Source organism: Dermacentor andersoni, chromosome 4 (assembly GCF_023375885.2).
Source record: "Dermacentor andersoni chromosome 4, qqDerAnde1_hic_scaffold, whole genome shotgun sequence".
In the NCBI taxonomy this organism is placed as follows: domain Eukaryota; kingdom Metazoa; phylum Arthropoda; class Arachnida; order Ixodida; family Ixodidae; genus Dermacentor; species Dermacentor andersoni.
Window position 1 is genome coordinate 122,482,478 of NC_092817.1, and position 26,689 is coordinate 122,509,166.

At 43.2% G+C, this 26,689-nt stretch overlaps 1 protein-coding gene and 1 non-coding gene across 2 annotated transcripts in view; one reads left to right on the plus strand and one right to left on the minus strand.

Moving 5' to 3' along the window:
* The window catches only part of LOC126537562 (dual specificity tyrosine-phosphorylation-regulated kinase 4-like), a 252,240-nt gene that overhangs the window by 8,802 nt on the left and 216,749 nt on the right, over nt 1-26,689 (minus strand). Inside the window, exons 5-12 of the mRNA XM_050184673.3 lie at nt 20,168-20,304; nt 11,878-12,018; nt 10,806-10,944; nt 8,784-8,906; nt 7,747-7,939; nt 7,083-7,212; nt 4,208-4,336; nt 1,908-2,023 (exon numbers count right to left, since the gene is read on the minus strand). Coding sequence (XP_050040630.1) covers nt 1,908-2,023; nt 4,208-4,336; nt 7,083-7,212; nt 7,747-7,939; nt 8,784-8,906; nt 10,806-10,944; nt 11,878-12,018; nt 20,168-20,304 — 1,108 coding nt within the window. The remainder of the gene's footprint in view (nt 1-1,907; nt 2,024-4,207; nt 4,337-7,082; nt 7,213-7,746; nt 7,940-8,783; nt 8,907-10,805; nt 10,945-11,877; nt 12,019-20,167; nt 20,305-26,689) is intronic.
* On the plus strand, nt 16,980-17,095 carry TRNAL-CAA (transfer RNA leucine (anticodon CAA)). The gene is made up of 2 exons: nt 16,980-17,017; nt 17,050-17,095. It is a non-coding gene; the product is annotated as a tRNA-Leu (tRNA).

Here is a 26,689-nt window from a genome sequence, read left to right on the forward strand (position 1 = left end):
CGGTGTTTGTGTGTTTCCCTCTCTTCATCATTCCTGTTTTCATTATTTGTTGCTACATCCACCCTCGTTATGTTCTTGCAAAGCATTGCCACTTGGCTGTTATTGCTACCACACCTGACACTATAGCCAGCTGTGCTCGTGCTACCTGCCCTGCATGTGCACGCGCAGGATGCAGATGAGAAGGGTGTTCATTTTAATGGTAGCCTAGTAAAACTAGGGTTTATGCCTAGAATATTGTCTGTATATTTATTGATGTCTGTATCATTGATATACTTTCATAATTTCTCAAAATTAGTTTGCTGGTCTTGTGTACTATATATCACTGCGCTATAGCCCCTTTTATCCAATGCCCCAAATAGAGGCCTGTAAGGTACTTTGAATAAATATGTTTTTCTATTACCGGCCCACCAGAAGCGACCAGGAAAAGATTCAGACATCAACTGGAACACAATGTTTGTAAGATTTGCATCATGCTAAAGTGCTTTATTACTAGCTTGGCAGAAGTGACTGAGAGCGACACGCTACAAGGAAAGCAAAATATTTGGACATGAACAGGTTGCGACGAATGCTGCATGCATATACCTCTTAATAATAATAATAATAATAATAATAATAATAATAACTTATTTTTCTTATCATTGGATACAAAATGTTTGTGGAATGACCTACCCATAGCAGATAAGACTAATGGGACCTATTGTAAAAAAGTCTATTACAAAGGATCCATAGCAAGAAGAGAATAGGGTATTTCATTAAAAGAAAACAAATTAACAAAGTGGGACATACAAGCAAACTATCATATATCAAGTAGCATCACCTATCACATCACAAAAGAAAGCAAATAATAAGTAACATGACAAATTAAGTGACATAATTGGAGCAATGAAGTGCACAGCTGCTAAATTAATACATGAGACAAAGAAACCTTGCAGGCACTGCTTGAACTTGATTGGACAAAAAGTGCGGCTATGACTGTACAGATTATAACCAAAGGTTGTACATGTCTGCATGAATACCTATGTGCATGAGGACCTCCTTGAGAAGATGGTGCCCGCAAAACATCTCCACTTTTATGTAGATGGTTGAGCGCAAGTGAGAACTTAGTTATCTTTTTAGGCCTCCCATTCCTTACTCCTACCATCAACCAGTGACTTCCACTTGGGACCAATTGGAACCAAATGACTCAAGTCCCATCAGAAACACCTGGCATTTAGTTTCAATTCCAATACAAGTTCCAACACCTATATGCATGACCTTAGTCTGCTATTTACAATGCCAGAAAGCCTTATTAGTAACTGTCCTAATTGTCGATGGCCTAATGCATATTTCCATCAGTCTGATCAGCAAGCACTATCATACTGTATAGGTACTAATACAAATAATTTTTACACTAATATATGTACCCAATGCAAATTCCTATTGGACTAATAAGTAACTGTACTAGACTAATCTAAACTCCTGTCAGACTAATAAACATCTGATACATCAAATGCAAAAATGTATTAGACTAATACAGATGTGTGGTATTCATATTTTCACTACACTCTAAAAGAAACCTATACCCTCTCGGGCATTTCTCGTCCTCAAACAGTAATCGTCATGTGTGCTTGCATTTTATTTCTTGAAAACTCTAGCATCGCTACTTTCATAAGAAGAATGCTATGTCACACTGATAACACACATGCTGTTCGTGACCTGGAACTACCGAGCACGCAGCGTTAAAGAAGGGAAAGGCATGCAATTAGGATAGATTACGATGATTGTTGTGGGACAAAGATGCACCCTAATGGTTGCAAAGTGTTTTTAGAGTGTAGATTTAGAAACGCTCCAGATTTTCCAGTTGCCAGTGATGCATTCCATCACTAAAGCACTGCTTGGCAGAGGATATAATGTCTGCACACACTCACGGGACTCCTCGGATGAGGCGCTCGTGTCGCTGCTGGATGTGGTGGCTTTCCTCTGCTCCATAATTTTCTGCTCCGTTGGCCTGGCACACTTGTAGACCTTGTAGGAGTTCGATAAGCTGCCTGCATTTGCGAGAAAGAGAGAGAAAGGTGGGAACATCTGAGCAAAAGTGTTGGGAATACATTGGAAAAAGGAGTCTGTTCTTGAGTTTCTGAGTAACAGAATTTGTGTTTTCTCACATATTCAAATTACAGTCCGACGCTATCATGTCTATAGGTTGAGCGTAAGTCATACCTTACAATTTTTCTGACGTATTTTACCTTGAGACATTCAATTAGTTCAGTAACTTTCCTTGCGCTACATGAAGGGCCTGCGTGGTTGGGTAGGCATGGTTCGAAAAGATTTTTGACGAAACAACATCCAATGCGGGACGCAGACGCCGGATTTTCTGCGACACGGGACGCTTAATGCTATCACGTTAAAACAGGTTAAGGCACAAACTCAGGCAACTACACTATTACTATATTGCACGGCTGCACTTCCCAAGAAGGGAAAGGATGACCAGGAGTTCTTTTAAGGAATGCGCAGTCATATTAAATATGAGCTGCAGCTAGGTGCTCGTGGTTAAAAGGGCTCCAAGACTGCACGGCAGGGCTGTGACATACGAAAAATTGGTACACTAAATGCCAGCACTAATTTGAACGGTGTTTAGTTCTCCAATTTGTTGTGTGTCCTCACATCCGTGCAATATTGGGTCCCTTCAACCACGGGCACCGCGTGCTGCAGCTCATATCTTTAGCATGACTGTACACTGTTGAAGTCAACTGTTACCGAAGCAATGAACTGGCAGAGCGCATTAAACACCTAAGGTTTATCAGCTACCAATCTGCAGCTCCTAAGAATTAGGCTACATTGCACATATGTGGTATACAATCAAAACAAGGCAATGTAGTTACAGGAAGATGGAGACTTGATATGATCGACAGCAGATGCCCAGAGCCAACATTTTGACAAGGTGACTTGCAAAAACGTGCCAAAACTTGCCCTGATAAAGACAAGTCTCTTTATGGAAATGTTGGCCGAGTTTTTTTCTTGTTTGCCCACTGTTGATAAATGTGGCTAGAAAGGATGTTACAGATATGCTGCCGTAATCTGGCTCAGGAGAGAGGGTTTATTTAGAGATAAGCAGAGGGATGGGCCTGTGCTGGGATTCTCTGGCCAACCGGCTCTGCCACTAAATAAGTGCCAAGTCAGCAGTCTATGTTATATAGATAGTAGTGCAATGCATATATAGCTATGCACAGAACACATCCTGTATGAAAGCAGGCATACCACTGTATAATACATGTGAAGGTTGCAGATTTGGATCCCGCCATCTGGCCTATGTTGCTTTCTCTTCCTGTTTTTTTGCCATTCTGCTTTGCCACAGATATGAACAAAAGCTACTAGTATAGCTTATTCTTCCTTTGGTTTCAGCAAGTGTTGGCTCCCCAGTGGTGCAACACAAAATAACGTTCCTTACAGAGATAGCTATTAAGAATACTTGAGTCAATTTCATGGTATCTGTTTCAACTGTCATCATTATGTTTCCTTGGCAGAAGAAGGAGTTGTGAAAAAAAAAAGCGATTTGTTCCTGCTACCCAATAATTAATACCCTGACTGTGACACATAAGCCATGCTGCCATTATTTCCATCACATTGTCACCATCACGTGGTCCTTATCTGTCACTGTAATCATATAGCCACTATAATTAATTGCAGTGGTGTCACTGTCTTTATTGTCATTGCTGGCACTGTTACTGTTGTCAGTTCAGTTGCCATAATTTTCGGTACGTGTCACTCAAAGCTTTAGTGGCGCTCTGAACTTTTTTATGCCAATGATGTTTTGTGTCTGGATTGCTTTGTTATGCTCTTCAAACAAAACTTTACATGGTATGCCAGGAATGAAGTAAGCTGTATGCGGCATATGCCATATATCACATATATGTTATGACACAGCATGACCTGGTATTACACATGACGTACCTACAAACTTCTCCCAAGAGGTATAGTTTACATGTTCTTGTGTACTGTGAAAAAGCTAAAGAAAAAACTTTCCAGCAGCGTCACAGCACCTCGAGTTTAGCTGAATAGTCTCATGACTTGAGCTTTTTATGATTTCCAAATTGGAAACAGTTTCCCTTCTCACGGAATCACATCTTTAGTAAGCTATCTCCACATCCAGGTCATGAATATAACACATTATACATACACTTTCTGTCAAGAGGATAAGAAAATGCAGCAAAGAAGAACTATCCAAGACTTGCCTGTTTCTGTCTCCTTAACAGTAATGGCCTGTACTGTCTTGTAGATTTGCCTTGAGTCCTTTGGCATGGCAAGCCAGGAGTGTCTGAGTGCCTCATCAGGGGTAACTCGGGTGTCGGGATTCCACCTTTGTTTATAAAGTGAGACATTTAGTTATTACAACTTGCAACCACATGTAAACAAACTTCAGCACAATGCTTTGGTGGGCTAGTTGGTGCGAATCCATGAATACTTTGTTTAGCGCAAAACAACAGACACAAGAAAGACAACAGGACAAGGCGCTACTCTCAACTGACATCATTTTATTGCGTCACTCCTTTATAGACCGCTCAAACTAGAGGAACATGCGCAGTGAGTTTGAGCGGTCTATAAAGGAGTGACGCAATAAAACGATGTCAGTTGAGAGTAGCGCCTTGTCCTGTCGTCTTTCTTGTGTCTGTTGTTTTGCGCTAAACAAAGTATTCATGTAAACAAACTTGTTTCACCTTCACATATGTTCGCACAATGTCGTACCCCCTTACTCTCTGTCCTACCCTCTGAAATTAAGATCACATTCACATGTTAACGGATTTCACATTAACAGACTCACGCATTTCTAAGTTCCTCTGCATACTCACTCCACTTGACGAGTGTGGAGCTTAAGACTGTATATTTGTAGCAGACGTTTGCAGTTTCAGCTCATTCAAAAGATCAACCAAGGAATCCCTCATATTATCATCCCCTATTATAATTGCACACTCCATCTTCTTCTGTATTAACATCAACTTGTGACTCTTGAGACTTGCAGTTTGACTATGATTCGTGGTTCATCTAAAGGACTGATAAACCTTGACCTTTATAGGAAAACCGTAATGTCATGCTGTAGGAGTGACAGACTGACAATGGGTTCCTGTAATCCTAGTTTTAGTTCACTACTTTACAGTTGAATTGCAAGCTCCCTTGGTGAAATATCTGTGCTACCTAGCACCACTTCACTGCTGTGCAAGACATTTGATCAGTAAAGGTTAAGCGCATGCTATGGAACTATACCCTTCACATTTTTCTGAGAGATCTCTCTGAGATATGAGAATATCCCAAGTCTGCTAGGGCAGAAAGAAGCAGAAGATGCTGTTGTCATTCTTGTAGTTTTAGCTGTTATAAAATAGAAAATGTAGCTTTTAATTAGCCAGTTATTCCAAAATTGTAGCTAAACAACAAGACTAAACAAGAAAAATATATACACAATACAACAAAAAAGTACTGGCAGAAGAGAAAAGAAGCACCTGCTAAAAACAACTACCAAGAACACAACACAAAGTTATACTTGCCTGTGTATACATAGTAGATGATTGAACCATGCATAATGTATGTGAAAGTTGTGATCCCAGATCTAGCTTTGATCAGAAGTAATTAATCCAAGCAAGGTACTTGGAAGAGTGCTACTCAAAATGCTAACAAATGACCCAAGCAACTGCTTATACATTTATTACATCACCTTATTCCTGTTATTTAAATTTTGTGCGGAGGTTGAGAGAAAGGGAGGGAATTTTTTATCCGTTACGATGGCAGAAATGTGACGTCAACAAGTGCTATTGACGATTTAGTGCACTTTTAAGTATCACTTACTAGATACGCTGCTGCCTGTCTCAGTCACTGTGTGCTGACCGTCTTGTGCAGAACCCGACTTCAATTAACACAACGTTGGCACACCTTTGACAAACAGTAGGAAAACAGCAAGGGAGGTGGTGAAATGCACAAGAATATGGTGTCAACAAACCCAACAGTACGTGCTAGCCATTGTCATGATTGCTTTTTCTCATGATTCCTTGCACTCACCACATTCCTGGTTTCACTCTTACCAGTATTACACTGATTCTACACGAGGCCATTCATCAACGATTCATGAGGTGAACAGCTGACCTTCAGCATGCTTCTTCTTGGGTGAATTTTGTGCTATAAGCACAAGAAAGTGCTGTGAGAAAGTGCTGCGAGAAAGTACTGTAAAATGCCTCTCAGATGAAAATTCACCTATGACGAAGAACCATATGCAGAAGGTCAGCTGTTCACCTCATGAACGTTGATTATATATACTAAGAATTCATGCCCTTGGCAATAGTTCCACGCTATAATGAGTGCTGCACAAGGTGCATGAGTAACCATTGTGCTCATTCTGTCACCTCTAGGAACTAGGGCGGGTGGCACTCTATGGGCAGGGTACCATTAACCCAATATATATGTCCAACTGCACTAGTTGATTGCTGCCAGAAAACAGTAATCAGTGTTGCTGTCATAGTGACTCCCTTCCCCTCCACCCTCACCAGACCTCTCCTCCTTTTCATGAAAACCTCCATTATTTTTGTTTTTTTGCCTGAAAGCTCGTACCACCAGGCTATCTATCTGCTACAGCTGTTCATCTTATGCATCTCGTGTATTATCCATGTTGGGCACTCTACTATCACTGTATAATTTCATAGCCTGCTTCTCTCAAGCACATAATGTGGGTCTGCTCAGCTAACAACCTTTCATACACCGCTACCATTAAAATTTTAATAATGCCTGAGCACCCAAAGCACACTACATGAATTAGATTCATTAAAAAACTGCTGGATAGATGAAAAAGGGCCTTAAATTGACTTTCCTCCATGTTATCTGAGGACCCCAAATATATAGCGTCTTTATTATTCTAGCTTTATGCAAAATATTGCCTAATATCTATTTACAACTTCTGCAAGTGTTTGTACAAAGATTTTCATATTTTAGTTTAAGCAATGAATACACATTTGTCATAATCACAGCCTGAAGAAATGAATTGCTAAATGTGAATCAAAGTGACCACTCTTCCTTTTTCTTTGACAAACTAACAGACTAAGAAAAAGAGAAGGTCAACTACTTACACAAGGCAAAGGGAAAGGAAGTCGACGAACTCCTCGTCATTGCAGCCTAAAACAGCAGCCAGCGTTTTCGAGTTTGGTCTTCGCTTCTTTCCTTTGCTGTTCTGAGTTAGACGAGGAACGTTCTTCGAGTCTAACAAAGAAAAATAGGACAAATGTGAACACATGTCCTGAAGTGGTTTCAAAAATCTTATAATGGTTCTTATCTTATAATAATCTTATAATCTTATAATAGTTGTGTTGCTTGCCCCATTTCCTAGAGTCGTGGGACAGAAACGAGAACCCACTTTCAGCCATGAAGGCCATATAGCTGCTTTACTTGTGTCAGGCAGGACTTGTATACAGTCTTTGATGCTTTAAATATCTTAACTTGGTTTGTTTCTTTCTATAACATTTTTATGTTTTGTTTCCTAAGATTCATTATCTCTCGTTTTGGGTTCCTTAACGTGCACCCAAAGCACAGTACATGAGCATTTTTGCATTCCGCCCTTATCAGTACAAGATCACCACAACTGAGATCGAGCCAACGACCTCGCACTCAAAAATGAAACACCGTATAACCACTGAACTGCCACTAGTGAGTGTCGCCACGTGAACTGCTTGCAATTTAATGCCGCAAGGTAAAAATACATATTTATGCCACAAGAGAGAAAGGAGCGCCACGCACCGAAGAAGAGCCTCCTGCGTGTTGCCAGCTCGAGGACGCAAGGGGGTGGCATGCCAAGCACCTCCATGATGCAGGCCAACTGGTCGGCCTCATGTTCACCCGGGAACAAGGGAAGGCCTGTGTACAGCTCGGCAAGGATACAACCCAGGCTCCAGATGTCAATGGCAGTGCCATACGGAAGGCCAAGGATCACCTTTGTGCACAAAACAAGGAGATACGAATTGACGGACAACGTCATTGTCTTATGGAAGTGTCATGACCCTGGTTCAGGGTCATGACACTTCAGGGTCATGATTCAGGGTCAATGACCCTGAATGCCAGCAACCACTGCGACAAGTGTAGTGATGTGCGTGTACATGAGACACAGCTTCAACTTTACATCATCTAGCTGGTGTAATAACGCACAGGAAGACATTCTAGGACAAGAACTGTCCCCAGATGGTCAAATATTTCAAGGACTGAGCCACAACCTGAATTTAATTGGCTAACCCTGAACTGAGTTCGCACGTGAAGTCTGCTTATAGGTAGCCATACCTGGCCCAATCTCTCTTTCCCTTATCCAGTTCCCCAAATAGACCTTGAGCTGAGCTGTCACTTAAATATGTTATCGGACTACTTTTTGTTGATTTAGTTGGTCCATATTGCACTAAAAACATTAATGAATGTTTGTCCAGTCTACTTGTTTCTACCTTGGTTGTCATCTCCATTTTGCACTCATTCATCTTTTCAGTACCATATTATTTATCTAGCTGATCTGACTTAAAATGTGACCGTGGGAGTGCAGTTCAGAATTAATGTTCTGCAACTGCTTAAACCTGCCTAATTTTCTCCTCTAACAAAAGACAGAATCATCACTCACTGATGCAGATATTGATGTTTACACATTGCAGGCATTTTTGTCCTCACTTATCCACAGAATAAGGAAAATGCTGAGGTGCATCAAAGTATGGTGCCCACAAAGCGATGTCCTTTTTTTTTCAAATTTTGTGGTATTAAAGGGTGGTAATGTGAATGTGAGGAGGAACAAGAAAGCTCACCTCTGGGGAGCGGTAGAACCGAGACTGGATGTACGTGTAGACCCTTTGGTGTACAAAGCAGGAGCTGCCAAAATCTATCACCTTGATGGCGCTGCTGCCCCTCTGCTTGAGGAGAATATTTTCCTGTGTGGGAGTGTCAGAAGAATGGGGAATAAGGATGTCTCCTGTACTGTCGTATTCATTTGCTGTGAAATGCTTAACAACGTCTTGGAGCACACAAGACAATGCACTCATGCCACTAAGGCCATGCTGTTATTGTCACTGCCTCGCATATGCTCTTCTGCCCTCTGAATTTTTGCAGACTGTATGTCAGTTTCTGCAAAATTCTTTATTTACCTTTCTTTTTCTGCCTACTTCCTTTAATTTCACTTTGCTAAGCTCCATCTGAAGTAGTGAGCCCTGCTGTGGTGTATGGGATTGACTTTTCCAGTTTATATTAAAGTTCGTGTATCTGTCTCCAAAGAGAGAAAAAAAATTTCAGGATGCATATGAGTACACATCACAGACAATACAATTTGCACTTTTTAATTAGTAATCCTCTGCAATAAGTGTTTCCGGTGAACGTTTAAATATTATTATTCATATTATCATCTTAATTCACTTTCTCCCTCTCCTTTTGTTCCTCTTCTCCCTGCCCCACTGCTGAGTAACAGGCTGGAACATCGTAGTCCAGACCAGCCTCTCAGCCTTTACTCTTATAATACGTTTCTCTCTCTCTCTGTGCTTGACAGCCCAGTAAAAAAAAACCATTGAGTGAAGTTGCATTTTTCAATAGGACCCAACTAGTTCCAATTGGCCATCGTGAGAAGTCCACTTAGTTCCAATTAAACATCACTGGAGCTTGGTATGCCAATTGGTCCCAACTGTAAGTCACTGGATGAGTAATCTCACGAAACAACAAAATAGTTTATAATAATATTAGCACAATTATAACGTGAGTGTTCAAATATAAGATCTTCCTTTGTATTCTGGCGGGATCAATGGAGAGAAGAATTTGGCTTTCTGTGAAGTTAAAAAATCTCTCTTGAAATTTTACTAATTTCTCATGAACTACTGGCACCTCTAGGACAACCAAATTTTGCTTACATATCTAGTACCTGACATGTATCTCTCCTAGTGAAGTAGTAAATGGTTGGTGTGTCAATGAATAGAATCGCCATAGAGTGTTCATGCATGCGTAAGCTTCTCGAATGGATTTTCAAGTTAAGCTTCTTTTATCTAAGCTTTTTTATTTCTTTGTTTTTCGTGTTGGTCCTAACAAGTACTATCGAGAGACCAATTGGGTCCAACTGTGCTCAAAAATCCAATTCGTTCCAATTGGAAATTTCCAACTGGTTTGAGCAACTTCTTCTTTTGACTGGGAGCAAAATACTGGCACAATTCTACTATTTGCAGCTAATTATTCTACACTTTTATTTGGTGAAAGGCTTGCCAAGAAAGCACAGGCTGTCGTGTCACGCTGGGCTGCACCTGCAATAACCAAACTATGCTGCTTATCTCACCCCACTCTGTGCAGTGAAGGCTAGGGCTGACGAGCCAGTTAGTCAATAACAAGAGTCGAATGTTGCTTGGAAGGGAGCACGCATTGACCATTGTGCACTGCTAGTGCTTTCATTCCATTCCATTCCATTCCATGCTTCCATTCTGTTAGCATCACATGGAGAGCAATTGGAGGGGGACAGTGGTGGAGCCGTTATATTCCGGTTCTCTTTTTTGGTTAGCCGACGTGTCCTGGGAAAGTACTCTGTAAGAGTCCACCTAGTGGACATGTACATTTCGTTTGCTATTGAAGTTCTGATTTGCTGGGCTGCACTATGTGTCTGCAGCACCAGGCACCTCAGCCGATCAGCACTTCAGCAGCAGATGAAATGGACATGTTCACTATAGTGGACTCTTACAGAGTACCTCCTCTGTAGCTTTCACTGCACTGCTCAGAGTTAGCGAGGTGGAGTATAAGGATCAAAGCTACTTGGAGTTTATGAAGGGCGCCACGGTTATGAGGGCTGCTCCGAGTCTACTTACAGGTTTGAGATCACAGTGTATAATCCTCTCCCGATGGAGGAGCCGCAGGCATTGCACAAGGGAGTAGGCGAACCTCCTGATGAGATTCAGGCTGAAGCCCTGATAGCTGTTGTTCTTGACGAGCTCGTACAGGTTCATTCTGCATGACCGAGGTTGCACAGCATCGCGTAGAGCATTAATCGTGGCACACTGCAGGGCTTCATTGTCAAATTCCTGAACCGAGTGAGCCCTAGCTAGCTGTGGAAAGGTATATGTTTCTTGCAAGCTTGAGAGCACGCTATCAATTCTCGACACATGTTCTTTCGAGTGCCGGTTGTTCGTATTCACCATGCATGGTTTGCCTGCCAAATAACCACCATGAGCACATTATGTGTTCCTTTGGCATACCTGTAGTACGCATATAGGTGATCATTTTGATAACAGCAGGAATTTGCAGAAAAATACTGTGAACCTTATAATTTTATGGTGCATATAATTCACAAAAGAAATAGAAGGCATATATATTGCTCATATTTAGGGCCATTAAATGCTGTTTTTCTAGCCTAGAATGCCAGTCCCTGTACAAGAATTCTGTGAAATTTTCAGGTTGCATAAGTCTAGAAAATTAAAGATCTGCCTGCATTATAAAACGACTTTACAGCATTTGAACACAGCACCCAACATTAGTTCTGTAGGCAGCCGATAATTGCTGCTTGATAAATTATTTGCCAGTTAATGACTTACTTTCAAGAGAAACAGACTAAATAAACATACACAGGCTTGTGAAGTTCCACACATCCCATGCTTAATCAATCCCTGTCTCTCACCAGCACAAGTTAATGCTGCGTAAAATTACAGGCAGTAAAATTCCGTTTCACTTCAAAAATTGCCAGTTGATGAACAGAAAGAACTAGTACATTGCTGATATCACAGAGTGTAGTTATGAAAATTTGATACAGATATAGGCACGGTGCCAGTACCTCAGTATACGTGATATTTCTGCCATAAGAATGTTGTTCCATCTTTGTTTGAGGTAAATAGGAAGTGTGCAAAGCTGTGCATTTGCATCTGCCATATGAGAAAGGTCACTCACCCCATCAGTTCAAATGTGATGCATAAGTGGTTCCTAAAGTAGAAATAGTCATACATGTGTATGACGTTGTGATACTGGTCCTTATCCTTTTTCTTCAAATGGTCTAATATCTTCACTTCGATGAGGGCCTGTTGATGAAACCTGAAAAAAAATTTCAGAGAGTTGTATGCTTGACGTAATGCCTTCTCAGTGCGCAAAGGCTATATATAACAGGACGTACACCTCATATATGTAAACAGTGGAAGTGCTACAGTGATTCAGTGATTCTAAAATGAATCACCCATCGGAACAGAATTGCAAGACCATAACTATAGTGATCACAAAAACCAGTAGTGATGTAATTACAAGATAAATACTACTAGGAAAGAATGCAGCAAGAAATAAGGCGATGAGTTAGTTATGTGTGTAAGTATAATTGATTTCTCCACGTCTAAACACCTCTAGAATGTTCACTCATCTACATCGACTGATGCAGTGGTTGTGAGCAGGCTTGCGCCCTGATGTTGAAGTGGCTGCTTACTTCCCTTCCTGGGAAAATATTGTCATTTTTACGTGAGATCCAACTCTGGCCACGTGCCCAAAGTGGCACGGAATGATCACAGCACACTCCTTCACAATGAGGACATGTTGCACTGATATCCCTCAAGGATTCTGCAGTCCACACCCACGCTTTCTTTACTCAAGGAAAGAAAGGTGTCGGCATGCAAATATGGCACAGGCTGATGCCATAGCCACTGAGCCACAGGCTCAGAGGCTATGGCATACGGCATTCTGCTTTGAAGCATAAGGTTGCAGCTTCAATTCCTATCTGCGGTTGCCACAATTCAAACAGAGGCAGAATGTAGTCAAATGATATTGTTTAGGGTATTAAATGATCACTCCCAAAGAGGTGAAAATAATCTGGAGCCTTCTATCATGACATCTAGCTCTCATAACACCCAGTGTTGCTACTGGAAAATAAAAAAAATAAATAAGAAAATCTGCCCAACCAGTCAATATAATTTTATTCACCTAATCTGCACATTCCTTGGCATTCCCACTGGCACTTTCCTGGCCCTGTTATATATTAACCTATATATATACCTGTAGACAGCATTTGTACACAAAATGAATGCCTTTGATTCATATATCCACATGAGCCTGAACATGTCTCTGATTACGTAACACATATATTAATCACAGTGGCCACTTATATGAGCAGGGACACGATGAACTAAAGAAACAGCTAGCGTTCTATATAAAATCACAGTCCGTAAGTACACCGAGAAGGTTTCTGTGTGGGCTTGTGCATAAATGCTGCAGTATAGAACAATCATAAAATGGCGTAAAGGAGACAGTTGCAAAGCTGGAAACTTGTCAAAAATGAATTTCAACTTGAGCATAATGTTATGAGGCTGTCCCTTCAATCAATTTCCACGTGAACCATGAATGGCCACTGAAATGAGGCTAGAATCATAGAGTGTGTTCTCAACGAAATGTTGTCAAACATCCCACATTAATTGCACTATCCATGGCTTTTTTATGAACAGATGTGTATGTAAGTTCAACTGGAAGTTGCATAGCGCATAGTGCATCATCATCATCAGCAGCAGCATCCTATATCATGTCCACTGCAGGACGAAGGCCTCTACCTACGATCTCTAATTACCTCTGTCCTGCGCCAACTAATTCCAGCTAGCGCCTGCAAATTTCTTAATTTCATCACCCTACCTATATAGTCCTCTGCCGCCCTTGACTATGTGCTTCCCTTAAACCCATTCTGTAACCCTATAGTACAAAGTGTTCAAATCTTTTTTAAGGAATCCCTTTGTTATGGTGTCTGTCAAAGCTTACATAGGTGTTGAGGTGTTTAACTTCAACAATTATGAATGTGTTTTTGAAAGAATAAATAAATAAATAAATAGAAGGACGTAGGTCATAATGGCAGTCAATGCACTATGTCAAACAAGATTTCCTTGTCCATTGTTTTGCCTTGTGTAGAACTGGGCTGTGCAATAGCCAGATACAACTCAAGTCCACAGAACACCTATAGACCGTTTTTTCGTAGGCGCCGCCATATTGTGAACGCAGTGGCGCCGCCTATGAGCAGCGCCATACTGGCTTGGGTGAAAGCGGTCTTTTGCATGGCAGGTATACGCTCGGCGGTAGGTTCTGGCGTTTGTTTTCGCGGTCGTTTGGTCTGTTTAGTATGACGTGCGTCTTCAACGTGGTAAACGGTTCTGCGAGACGTGCTGAAGTGGTTTAAGGCGTCATGGCCGGAATTTCTGCTGGCGTTGAGGTGGACGTAACACGCAGCGCGATGTGTGCGCGCATACTTGAGCCTACAATCAGCTAGGGAGATCAATTGTGTATTTCTGAATGTTCCAATCACTAATGTGACCTTATTGCAGTATTATCCTCTATTTCTAAGTTGCAGTTTATGAGCCATGAAACACGCGACGATCGTAACAGCGTGGGTACCGTTCTGCTACGATAGGAGCTGTGCTGTTATACTTTGACAAGCGTTCAAACTGTTCGCTGCAGGTTACATTGCGTGACTACTTGGTTGGATGGATGAGGCTTTCACCCATGAATAAAATAGTTTTGACTAGTAATAGCAGCATACCTTACAGTCTGAATTAAGCTTGTCCAGCAAAGCGACCGTTTACGAACTGCGCGAGCGTCCTAAGCAGTAGTAGGTGCTGGATTACAGATATCTTTGTTCTATATAGCGCATGGTCCAAGCATACGACATCAGCGGTTATATATTTAGAAACGTTGTGCGGCGTTAGCCCATTTTCTCTTGCTTTTTAGAGAAAGAGGATATGATAACCGATATTTCTTCTTTTTTCGGTTGTGTTCGTTCACTTCTCTACGACGCGCTCACACGTATTACGCAAATTTTGTGCTCAAAATAGCCATCGCATTCTTTTTATGCGAACCCTCTCATATATTATGGCTGTATACGGGCCAAAAAGGCAATACCGAAGCACACAGCTTATATATGTATCGTGCTGGCTCACCAACCGCAGTGATCGCTGTGTTGAGCAGCGCCATTGGCCTCATGCAGCAAGGCTAGCGTAGACATATGGTAATTTCAAAGATACTAAACTTAAAATGCGTGAGAACGATGCCAGTGTATCACAAATATTTGATAGCGCCTGCCACTCAGATGTTTCATGGTTGCCTTAGGTTGGCCGTGCACGAGCATGCGCTCTTATGTTTTATGTTTTACTGCCAACACCAATCGATCAGACAGTGAGCTGATTTACCATTTAATGCTGGTAATACAGAGACGCCGGTTTTCTTTGTTGAATTAAAATCGATATAAGCAAAATAGTAAACAACACATACACGCACCGCGACTGATTATGCGCGTCACATTTTTGCGCCCCCAAGACATATTTCTGCCTACAGTATAGTTACTGATGCACCGAAAGGCTTCCCTCATGACCTTATATGAACGAACATGGCGTAAATTTCACAAAGTAAGATATAAAACATCTCGAAATCGTTCCGCAGCACGCGACAGCAATTAATACTTCGCCGCGCCGGATCGCCCAAACCAGAGAGGAGGAAAGGCTCTCCGCGCGCCCTATCCTCCTCGCCCGATGAAACGGTCTATATCAAGTCTGCAGTGAAGCCCCGCCCATGACCTCATAACCGCCAGCCACTGTTCCTCCGCGAAGCTGCAAATTGTTCACACTTCACACTTCTCCTGTTACCTAAATAAGGGGGTAACCACAAAAATAAAATTATAAGCGCGTAATTTTGCACGTTTTCACTCGTCTGTTATAGTGGTACGGTGAAAGCCTAATTCTTTATTGAACTGAAATAAAACGCGTGCTTCGCTGCATCTGTTTATTGTCAAGTTTCACTTCAGTTGGCAGTGAAGTTTCATGAGTAAAACGCTGTCAGCAGTGAAATTAACTGTACCGCGGACTTTTGAAGAGTGAAAAGCTCAGATTTCCTACACTTTGTCCGTGTCTCTTGCACACCTACTTCATTGCTTCCGCCGATGAAAAGACTCTTCAAGAACAGCAGACGCTCCGGAGGTACCGGAGGCTCCGGTGTCAAGTACGACGCCATTTTGAAATGGTCGCATGACGAATGCATGACGACAATTTTGTTTGCTTCTGTGATTGGCTGGCGGAGTAACAATCCCGCGCGGTCCGTGTGCCTTGGTTGCCACTGCTGTTTTTTTTAATTTGTATCCTACTATAACTCGCCCAAATCACCACCCTGTTAAATTAAAAATAAATATTGCATTATTATTATTATTATTATTATTATTATTATTATTGTTATTACTACTACTGCTACTACTAGTGCTACTACTACTACTACTACTACTACTACTACTACTACTGCTACTACTACTTAAAGTGACCTAGCGGCATCATTTAAAGCAGACACAAGCCAACCCACACAATAAAAAAATGCGCAGACTGATTTTACCATTGTTCTAAATAATTACGATCAACGAGCTATAATTAGTTTCAGAATATGCAACTGAAAAGGGTGAAAGCAACATAATCGACATAAAAAGTTTCAAAATGCCCGCGGTGGCAGGTTGTGAGAAAAGCCCGAGAGATGTCGCCACAAAGTCAAGCTTGTTGCAGTGGGTTTCGCTGTACTACAGCAAGATACATATAATTAAATACTTTGGCGCAGAGCACTTAATTTGCTTTCCAGGGATGTGAACACACGTACCCCTCGATTTTATTTTGGTTTTTTAGTATTTCACAAGACATCTGTGCCAAATTCGGCTATGGCAGCGTGCGGCGACGTTCTCCGCCTACCTATTTGTTGTCTTCACAGGAACCACAGAATTTTTGGTGGTCCTTGCTCCGAAACACTACCGCTACGGTAGCTGAAAGGGGTACGGTGGCTTCTAGCCACCGTATTACTGCAGTGAATCTTCCCCTACCCTGTGGGTCACCTAAAACGCCTACACGTTATGGCCTTTAAACAAAGGCAGGCGTGTCAGGAATTTACGTTCAAGTGACATAATACCGCGGCAAATAAAAATGACATGAGAAAATTAAGCAAGGGACAAAAAAATATATATATATTAAAGGACACACTTAACTCACCACTTGTTAAAAAACGGCGGACCAGCTGTCAGGATGGCCGAGTGGTCTAAGGCGCCAGACTCAAGGCACTGCCTTCCCCTTGATAAGGGCATGGGAATTCTGGTCCACGAATGTGGGCGTGGGTTCGAATCCCACTTCTGACACACTTTTTTATTTTTTTCCAGTGCTGAACAGCGATCATTTAGCAGGTTATAGCGTCAGTTGTCCTGCGTTTTCGAAGAGTCAAAGGCGCTTGTTCATCCCGTTCATGTCAGCATTTTTTTTTCTCCTGCTTACCAAACCTCGGCTAAATATTTTGCCGAAACACCCAATAATATGCAAGAAAAATATGTTGTATTTAAAAGTCATTACCTGTGTTATTCCATGCAATTATTATTGTATTAATTCGTTCATATAAAAGTGTTCAGGCAAGTAGGTGTCCACGTGTTTGAGTGCTGCGAAATTGCCGCAGTTGGAGTTAAGCGGAATCTTAACTGCGGAATTCAAGCTCCTCAGTCCTATGATATGTTGATAACATCGTACTCATTAGAAAATCGATCGAAATATATTACTATGGCGACAGTCTGATTCTCTGCAACCAATGAAAGCCACGTGCGTGTCCGCAAAATATGGTGCATCTTCATTCCTAATAGGGATGGCCAACAGCGCGGCGTGCAATTTGTGCGGGCGCGATGAGGCTCTAGAGCACCTTCTGTGCCACTGCCCATCCTTTGACACCCAATGGCGTACTATACGAGCTAAACTCAACCTGTTAGACAATAGAGCGCTCTCGGAAGAAATGTGATGCATATGATAATCCTTCGACCATGACGCATGCATTCGTGCATGCAAAAGGCCACAAAAGCCCTTCTGCACGTTGTGAAGGATAATGGATTGTAAGAACGCTTGTGACAGCGGAGATTCCTCCGCGATTGACTCTGCGAATTATTCTTCTTTTCTCGCCTTATCTATTCTTCCCCTTTCCGCCTCCCCGTGTGAAGGGTAGCCAACCTCCCTATCTTTCCCTATTCGTTTCTCTCCCCCCTCTTCTCTCTCTTTCTCTCTCTCTCTCTGGTGTATCTTTATGTGAATTAAAATGAATATCCAAACAAAAGCGAAAGAACTAAGGAGAACGTTCCCAGAAGATACTTGTTTTTACGCGTTAAAAAGCTAGTGCTGCAAGACGCCTTTGTGCGGCAATAGCTTCTGGTTTCATCGAAACTTTAGATACACATGTGTATTATGGGAACCGCATGCACGCGCTGCGGTGTCGGCTGGCGTTTGGGTGTGGAAAGAGCGACTCTTTTCGTGGCTGTCGGAAGAAAGAAAGGAAAGGGGAGAATTCTGCCGGTCGCGACAGCTGACTCCTGAACAAGTGACAGAAGGGCGGGGGGGGGGGGGGGGGGGCGCAACCAAAAGGATAGCAAATTGCGAGAAGAAAATGGCGACTTGGTACATTTACGGCAGTTATAATAGCGACAAACAGGGCAACTTACTCGGGACATTTCGACTGCCGTGCAGAAGACTTACTGCACATGCTCCAGGGGAGCATATGCAGTAACTCTAAGATACATCATGAGTGCAAGCCAGCTAGGGGGCACGATAAACCATTGTACCTTAGTGCCAACAAGCGACTGCGAATAGAATGAGATTCCAGAAATTTGTAAGATTCCCCACTTTCGTTCACCGGCCAGTACACGGAGGCGTTATTGAAGTGTACATGAAACTTGCCACGTCGGCAAAGGGGACAGGGAAAATCCTTATTGAACGAACAAATAGCTCGGTTGCAGAAGCTTTCTGACAACAAATAACAGTTTTCATTTACACAACCAGTCACGAGCTGACGCCGGCGCGCACGTGTGGGTAATACATTTTTCTATTTGATGTATGAGATATCCATTTTATTAGTCTGATAGGAGTCTGATAGGAGTCTGATAGTACAATTGATTATTAGTTTCCTGTCAGTCCGACGGGAATTTGCATTGAGCACGTATTAGTATAAAGGTATAATTGCACATGCAGTGTGATAGTGCTTGCTGATATAATATAGAGATATGTATTAGGTTAATCGCGACCTAGCATTCTTGATGAGAAAGTAATGAGAGCAGAGTTTTCAACAAAAAGAAACGAAAGCAAGGCATGATATTATTATGGTGAGACAAAGATGCGCCCCAAAGGGTGTAAACTGTATTTAGAGGGCATACTTAAATTGAGATTCGGTGGTTCTCTTACTCCTCGATAACAGTAGGTTTACTCAGCTCATGTGCCTGTGGCGTAGCCAGACCTTTTTTCCTGTCGGGCCACGCACTTTAACGAGGATGGGGAGGGGAATGAAGGGGAGGGGAAGGAAGGGGAAGGCAGCATACTGACAAACACATTTCGCGGGGGGGGGGGGGGGGATGGAGCACGTGCCCGTTGTACTACCCCTATCCGGAAGTCTGCGGTAAACCTCGACAGAAGCCGCATTGTGCGGCGAAAGAGTTCTTGAAATTTGACAAAATTGCAAACTGAGTTTGAATTCGTTTTAATGTCTCCAAATTTGCTATCCCTTTGTAAATCACACGCATTCTACCGAAAAAAAAAAAAAGATGTCTCTCTAAACTAATAAGTTATAGTCTACCTTAATATTTTTGTAGAATCTCCCCTGTATCCTGCCTTATACTTTCTCCTAAAAAAACAAAACAAAAAAAAAATGGGCTTTTAAGTGCCTACACCACGGGCTACTCAGTGCATGGCATTTAAAAACGAAGAGAGCACACGCTAAAGTGAGCTTTCTTGTCTCGTTAGTGTGTGCCGTTTTCGTTTAATTCTGTTTCTTAAAGGATGACAGAGTCCGCTGTGAGAGCCTGCTGATACGTTCGACACGTGCAAGACAGCTTGCACGTGACGTCACGTCTCACCCAGATGGTTCTCCGATATGGCGTCTAGGATGACGTCAGTGTATCACATTTCTGGAATCGAAGAAAAGTAACTACGCAGTGTCCTCTGGTGAGTGAGTGCGTCCCCTTAAAAAGTGCATTAAACGTGTTTTCAAATCTGTTTTAAAATGTGTTTTGAAACCTGCGACGTGTACCTGGTCGCGAGTTCTGCTTTATTTACCTTTGTGTTAGTGCCGAGTATTCGCGGCCCGAGAGAAAATTATGCAGCTGCTAGCATTGAAAGAAAAGTCGACACGAAAAAAAGAAAGGAAACAGTTGAGTACAGTGCGGGCGAAAATCTCAGAAGCGGGTACTCACCGCTTCTTGTTGCGGATGATCTTGAGTGCGACGTGGTCCTTGGTCTTGTGGTCGTAGGCCCTGATGACCTGGCCGAAGGAGCCCTTTCCGATAACCTCTAGAATCTCGTACCGGTACGCGATGTGGTCGTGCATCACCTGCGTATTCACGCGAGGAGGGAACGCAATGGCTTTAGGAAACAAGTGCTTCAAGATTGTTTAAAAACTTTATTTTGTGCAAGGTGTGTGCCAGTGCGCGTTACTTGCTTCTGTGTGCCCCCCCCCCCCCTTTTTTTTTGGTTGCCACTACAGTTGTTTAATAGGGAAGTATTCTTTTGCGTTTTTTCCCCATGAAGTACGGTTGCGCTTATTTTGTAAAAGCCGCCATGTTATTCAACGTTTTATTCACACGTGTAATTAATGTCGCGCTGCTTTATTTCTATGTTATAATAATACAAATTGTACGGTTATACAGCTATTCCTCCGGTTTCGTAATCATCTGCCTAATGGACAAGCTCTAGCACGTTTACATGCACACCATAACTTTTGTCTCACCTGCGCGTGCCATGATCATATATTTCCTTGCTTTATTTTTGTTTCATGCCAATCTTCTCCGAGGGCCATTCTGTCTCCCCGTCCCTTTCTTTATGCAGAGTCGAATGCGTAAGCTCCTACATACATGGCGGCAGAATCTTCTGCATTTCAATAAAGCGCTTCCCCCTCTATCTATGGCATATACCCTTGTGGGTGGATGGATGGATGAACGGCCGCTCCTACATCGGGGCAGAGAGGCCGAGCCCCTCCGCCGCGTCGCGGGTCCGTTGGACAGCCCATAACTGTTCTTCGAGGTTACGTGCGTGTGTGTTTAGGTTTTCCTTTTCTTTTTTTTTATCCTTCTCTCTCTCACCTATTGCATCCCCTTGCCCCTCCCCCAGTACAGGGTAGCCAATCGGAGATAATCTCGGGTTAACCTCTCTGTCTTTCCTTTGCCTTTCTCTCTCTCTCTCTTTGGGCTGCATAGAACTGCATACCAGCGTAAAGAAGTGTTGCTTTCATCGCCGCATAAAGAGGGTCGCTATGGCCATACATAGGGTAACAGATTTCGCTGTCAGCGAGTGGATATACGTGCGCTCGTATGCCGCCGTAACACGTATACATTTGCGGTAATATGTATACTATGAAGCGTGAGAAATTCTGTTTTAAGGGCTAGCAAGCCGCTTGCTGGATTCCCAATTCAGCAGGCCAGCTAGCCACCAGCGCGAACTAAAACTGGACGCGGGCGGACGTAAACCACACAGTGAGGCCCCAGCGTTTGCGGCGCGTGTATCTTTTGATTCTGTTCCGTTTTGTATTTGCGCCAGTGACGTAAACCAAAGATTCGAATGGACGAGTGACGTAGTATAATGTTCACAATTAGGCGCTCGTGTTGCTAAATTGAGGTGCGCGTTAAGGAACCCCAGGCAGTCAAATTTCAGTCCTTCACTGTACTGCATGCCGCATAATCAGATCCTGGTTTTGTCCCGTAAAACCCCCCACATTTTTTTCTTTTTATTTTTTTTTACAGTCGCATCACATTTTGCTCCTTCTTGCCCGCCTCCACCATCATCTCATTACAACTTAATAAGCGTCAAGAAGCGCTGACGGAAAGTGAAGACCACTTTCCAGAATGGTATGGAGTCTGGGACTCCTTTCACAGGGCGGGTAACCGAGTGGGATACGTCAAATGGAATCCATAAATGGGATACATAAAAAATAAGTAGAAATAATTACTTGCAGAGTGCGTTTTCATCGCTCGCTTGTTAGAATTGAATTGGATAAACTTTATTGAAGGTCCTATAGGACGCGCATATAGGGCGTCTCCCACGCAGGGAGATGCAGACAAAGAATCACATGAGTACCGCTTTTTTTTTTTTTATGAGCCACGTCCTCTTACGGAACAAAGAATTCTTGGGTCCCGGTCCCAGCCGACGTTAGTCCGAGGTCCTCTAAAAGGAGCACACGAAAGACTGTAATCGTTGTCAGGCACCTTCCACGTGCTTGTACAGTTATTCTTTTCATGCCATTTATACTTGTTCCTCTTCTCCCAGTCAATGTCTTAGTTTCTCTCTCCCTCTCACTTAATTTAATGCGAACGTGCACGCGTTGTCTATACATTGTGTACACTTACCCAACATGCAAAGCTTTCATTTTCCTGGAGAGCAAAAAAAAAAAAAAAGGCTCCTGCGTAACGCTGCCTGTCATTATTCTCATGAATACAGCGCACATAATCCTTCGCCGCCCCTGGCTTATAATGTCTGAATATTATTGCTAATATAAATATTGCGAATGTTTCAATGTTAACGTATTGAAGTTAATACGAACGTGTTCACTTGGCGTAAGCACCCCATGACGCACATCACCCGTATTATACAGGGTGTCCCACGTAACTTGAGCCAAAAATTAAAAAAAATGCAAATGCTACGTAGCTGAACGGAACCGAGGCAACGTTGTTTTCCGTCGCTCGGAGATACTCAGATTATTTCTTTCGTACCGCTTAGATGGATAATTAGTCTTAATTAATTAATCAACTTCTCAAATATTGTAATCAGATGAATAGTGTCAGTGAGAAAATTGTAGAGGAACGTGAAAAAACTCCCGATACAGCTTTATGTTGCTCAATACGTGCTACAAAAAAAGTGTTATTTCCGAGCGCGAAAGAAGCCCGCGAATAACACGCAAAGTGCCTCGAGCGGCCAGTATACGTCGCCCGGCAAATAGTGCACCGCGGAAAGGGAGCCTGTTGTTCCGACAGCGCGGCCACACACGCGCCCACCGGCCCACGCGCGGCTGCATTCAAACTGAAGTCTGGGTTCGCTAGAGCAACGTTCGCACGCCTGTAGAGAAGTTTGAGTTCGTGACAGGGAGTGGGCGGCTGCTGCGGGTTGCTCCAACCCGGCGGCGTCACGGCGCGGCATTCGTGGGAGTCGTGGGTGCGTGGCCGCGCGTCCACGACTTCCGCGGGATGCCGGCCCGTCAGCGCGTGGGAAGACGCCATATTGTCCCGTCGTATACACACACAGCGACAACGAGGAGGCCCAAACACTACCGAAAGGTGAGCTCAGAATGTAGGTCTTTTATCGGCCCAACTTATTGTGGCCTGCAGAAACAGAAGCCGCGCACTCTCAAATCACAGCGGGAAAATTTTCGCAGCGCGCCAAACATGGGCGACGGGAATGGGCGCTCACGGCGTGTCCATTCCTGGCATCCGATTTTGAAGTTGTGCGAAGCTTCATCAATGCGGCGCCAACTATAGGTGAAGGCGCTCAGCTTCGCTGAAATCCCAGCGATATATAGCGGCGAGCACGGTCGTCCAATCTGTATAATGTCATGGCTCAAGCCGGTCCGGCATTTAATTTGTGAACGCGTCGCCGTATACATACCATGCAGAAACAAGCAATATTCGCGTGCGTATATTCGAGAATGTGCGGCAACTGGGCCAATGCAAAGTTACAATTAAAGAAAACCACGTCCACTACACCTCGCACCCTCCTATATCTGAGCAGGTCATTGGTACGGCGGTGACGAAGCATCCTATTTGGATCTGCACTGGTATACGCACCACTGAAATGCAGAGAAATAAGGAAAGGAAGCCTGACACTGCGATGGAAATTCGTATAGAAACATGGCGGAGTCTTAAGCAAAATGCATGCTTTCTTCTTATACCGGTTAGTTAACTGGTGTCCTCCTTATTCGCGCAACGACATACACAAGAATTCACGGCAAACGCCAGGCACGTACCCCCCCCCCCCCTCTTTCCGAAGTTAAGTGGCATACCCACCCTAGCCGCCAACGCCACCACTCCTCAAACACATTCGTAAAGCGCCGCCAAATCAATCTTGAGACTTGACAGCTATTCGGCGCTCAACATTTTGCTGCCTTTATCACTCGTTTTGGATGGCTGTAATTATCGGCATCTTCTGGGGTGTGAAGGCCAGTTTTCTCATCGATTCGGTGCCCGCACGATTAACTCGAGATACGTTCAGTTGTCACCATCTATTCAACGGTCACGTGCATCGCTGTTGCTTCGTTAGTTCAACCTTCTTTGTTTAAACTGATCCAGGGACCAGGAAAAGGATTCGGTTTGTAGTCAGCTGGTCCGTATGCTCGTGGAAGGAGTTGCGGCCGGATAAAACGTCACTTGCGTTTAGTTTTTCATTTCGTTTCATTATTTCCTCGAGTGACGACTGGCCGGGACGCTGGCAGATCCTCGGAACCATATACCTGAGATATGGGTTAGATAAGGTGGAAAATAAAATAATACGAAACAGCTTCCATCATCAAACCCTGCAATAACTGTCACCCGTTACCTCGCCTGGCTTTTCCCTAATTGTACAGCACTTCTCGTGCAAAATTGGCAACTGGAAACAAGAGTCGCAAGGAGTTGAGAAATTAAGCGATGTACTAAGGGAGAGAGCCAAGGCAACAGCGAAACAGGAAGGAAAAGCGAAAATTAACAAATTTACCCGTTGTTTGTGGAAATACTTATGGAACAACATCTTCTTACTTAACAAGGAAGTAGAGAAAACGCCGCCGGAAGCGGAGAATAATTCCGTGCGTTTTGAATGACGCTTCTACAGTTATCAGTCGAGCTGCCCGACTTAGCCACTTCTCTGCTGTGCTAATGTGAGTGTTTTTCTAACCTTCCGCGGTGGGCACAGTACTTCTAGAACCGCAGTGTCCTGCGCTCCATGTGGTTGTACGGGACTGGTGGCCTCGCATCGTTAAACAACTTCCCGAATAACAATATGAGTCGGTTTTGGCACTTAACTTGGTAGAGCATGAATCGAGGAATAAAAAACAAAAAAGAAGAAAAACTGTGATTGTTGCATAAATATATATTTCTATATAATTCTTCCAGAGCTAATTCAAGAAAACTACACTAGAAATCTTTGTTTTACACTTTCGCATGTTTACTTGATCTTGGCAGTGTTCTTTCTGCGCTTCTTTCATGCGCGAGTCCATTGGTTTCCTTGTTTGCCAAGGAGAGGTGTATCTCATGCACAGGCGTACCTGTGAGATACACCTTATTTCATTTCTCTTTTGCGGGTTTACGCGTCTTTATGGAGAATGGTGAATATTAGTCGCATTTGTACTAGTAAAGGTACTCTCCCCCTCATTTGCATAGAAAAGTTAGCTTGGGATGCCCCCCCCGAAAAAATCCTGGGCACGTGTCTGGCAAACCCTGAGTACAGGAAGAGTAATCAGTCATGCGTTGTAACAAGGAGGTCAGGGAAACGCACGGTTGAAACATTAATTAAATCCGTAATAGGAATCAAGTGATCCTGATCTTACGTTATAATGAAGTGTATACATAAATAAACCATCAAGATTTCGTTTAAATAAAGAAGAAACAGAGAAACAGTGATTAATGATGCCTATCAGATGTATAGACCGACGTGTTATTCAGGCCACGCGGCTGTATTTATGCAATCAAATTTTACTGGGAAGCAAAAAAGGAACAAAACGATAAACAAATAAAGAAGAAAAAAACGAAAAGAAAATGAGATAAATTCTGGTTGACAGGCTGTAATGACAGCACAGGAGACTCTCGTGTGTGATATATCGGCGCTCAAGCTTCCCATAACGATCCCGAGTATATTTATCGCATACCGAGACGCATCAACTTCAGGCCTCATTCTTCGTCCTCGTTCCGATCATCGTTCTCCCCTCTTTTCTTTTTATTCCTTCCTTCTCTCTCTTGCCTTTTGACAGCGTACGCGTACGACATCGAAACCATATAGTGCGTCAGACTCTCTCTCTCTCGGAGCCGACAGCCCCCCGGGGAGCTGCGCAGATAGGTTCTCCGAATCAATTTTGGCCGCTGCACGGCGCGATTGCCCACAGGGCTCGCGCAGATGATGGAACAAACAAACAAACAAACAAACAAACAAACAAACAAACAAACAAACAAACAAACAAACAAACAAACAAACGTTGTCCCTTAAGATCGAGGTGTTGTCATGGCGCAAGCGCTGCAGTCATCCACGCACTCGCGGTGGCCCGCTGAGAGCCACAGCTGTAATGGAGACGCTCGCACATTTGGTCGCAAAAGCGATCGAGCGATCGAGCTGTGCCTCTGTGCCAACCGCGCCTCGGGTTGACGCGGTCGGTCATTCGCTTTCGTGTGCAGCGTCGTCGTTCGTGCCTTACGGCACCCGATTTAGCTTGGTACCTTGGTGACGTACGCGCCGTCTCGTTGGCGGTATAGTGAAGAATCGCTGGTCATTATTTGGGGACGTCTGATGAAATAGACAGAAGCTTAGGGCATAAGTGGGCCTTCTCCTTAAGATAGGTACGCATCTCAACTATACAGCTTGAAGAAAAGAAAGAAATAAAAAAAGAAAGAAATAAAAAAAAGAAAGAAAGAAGGAACGAAAGAGAAGGTGGCGGAAAAAGTCTTATACCTTGCTTGCAAGAGACATGTCTCTAAGATTCGGCCAATCGACGCATGAGAAGACATTTACAAACGTATCACAGCAGTCCATTCAACCTGTTATTGATTTGA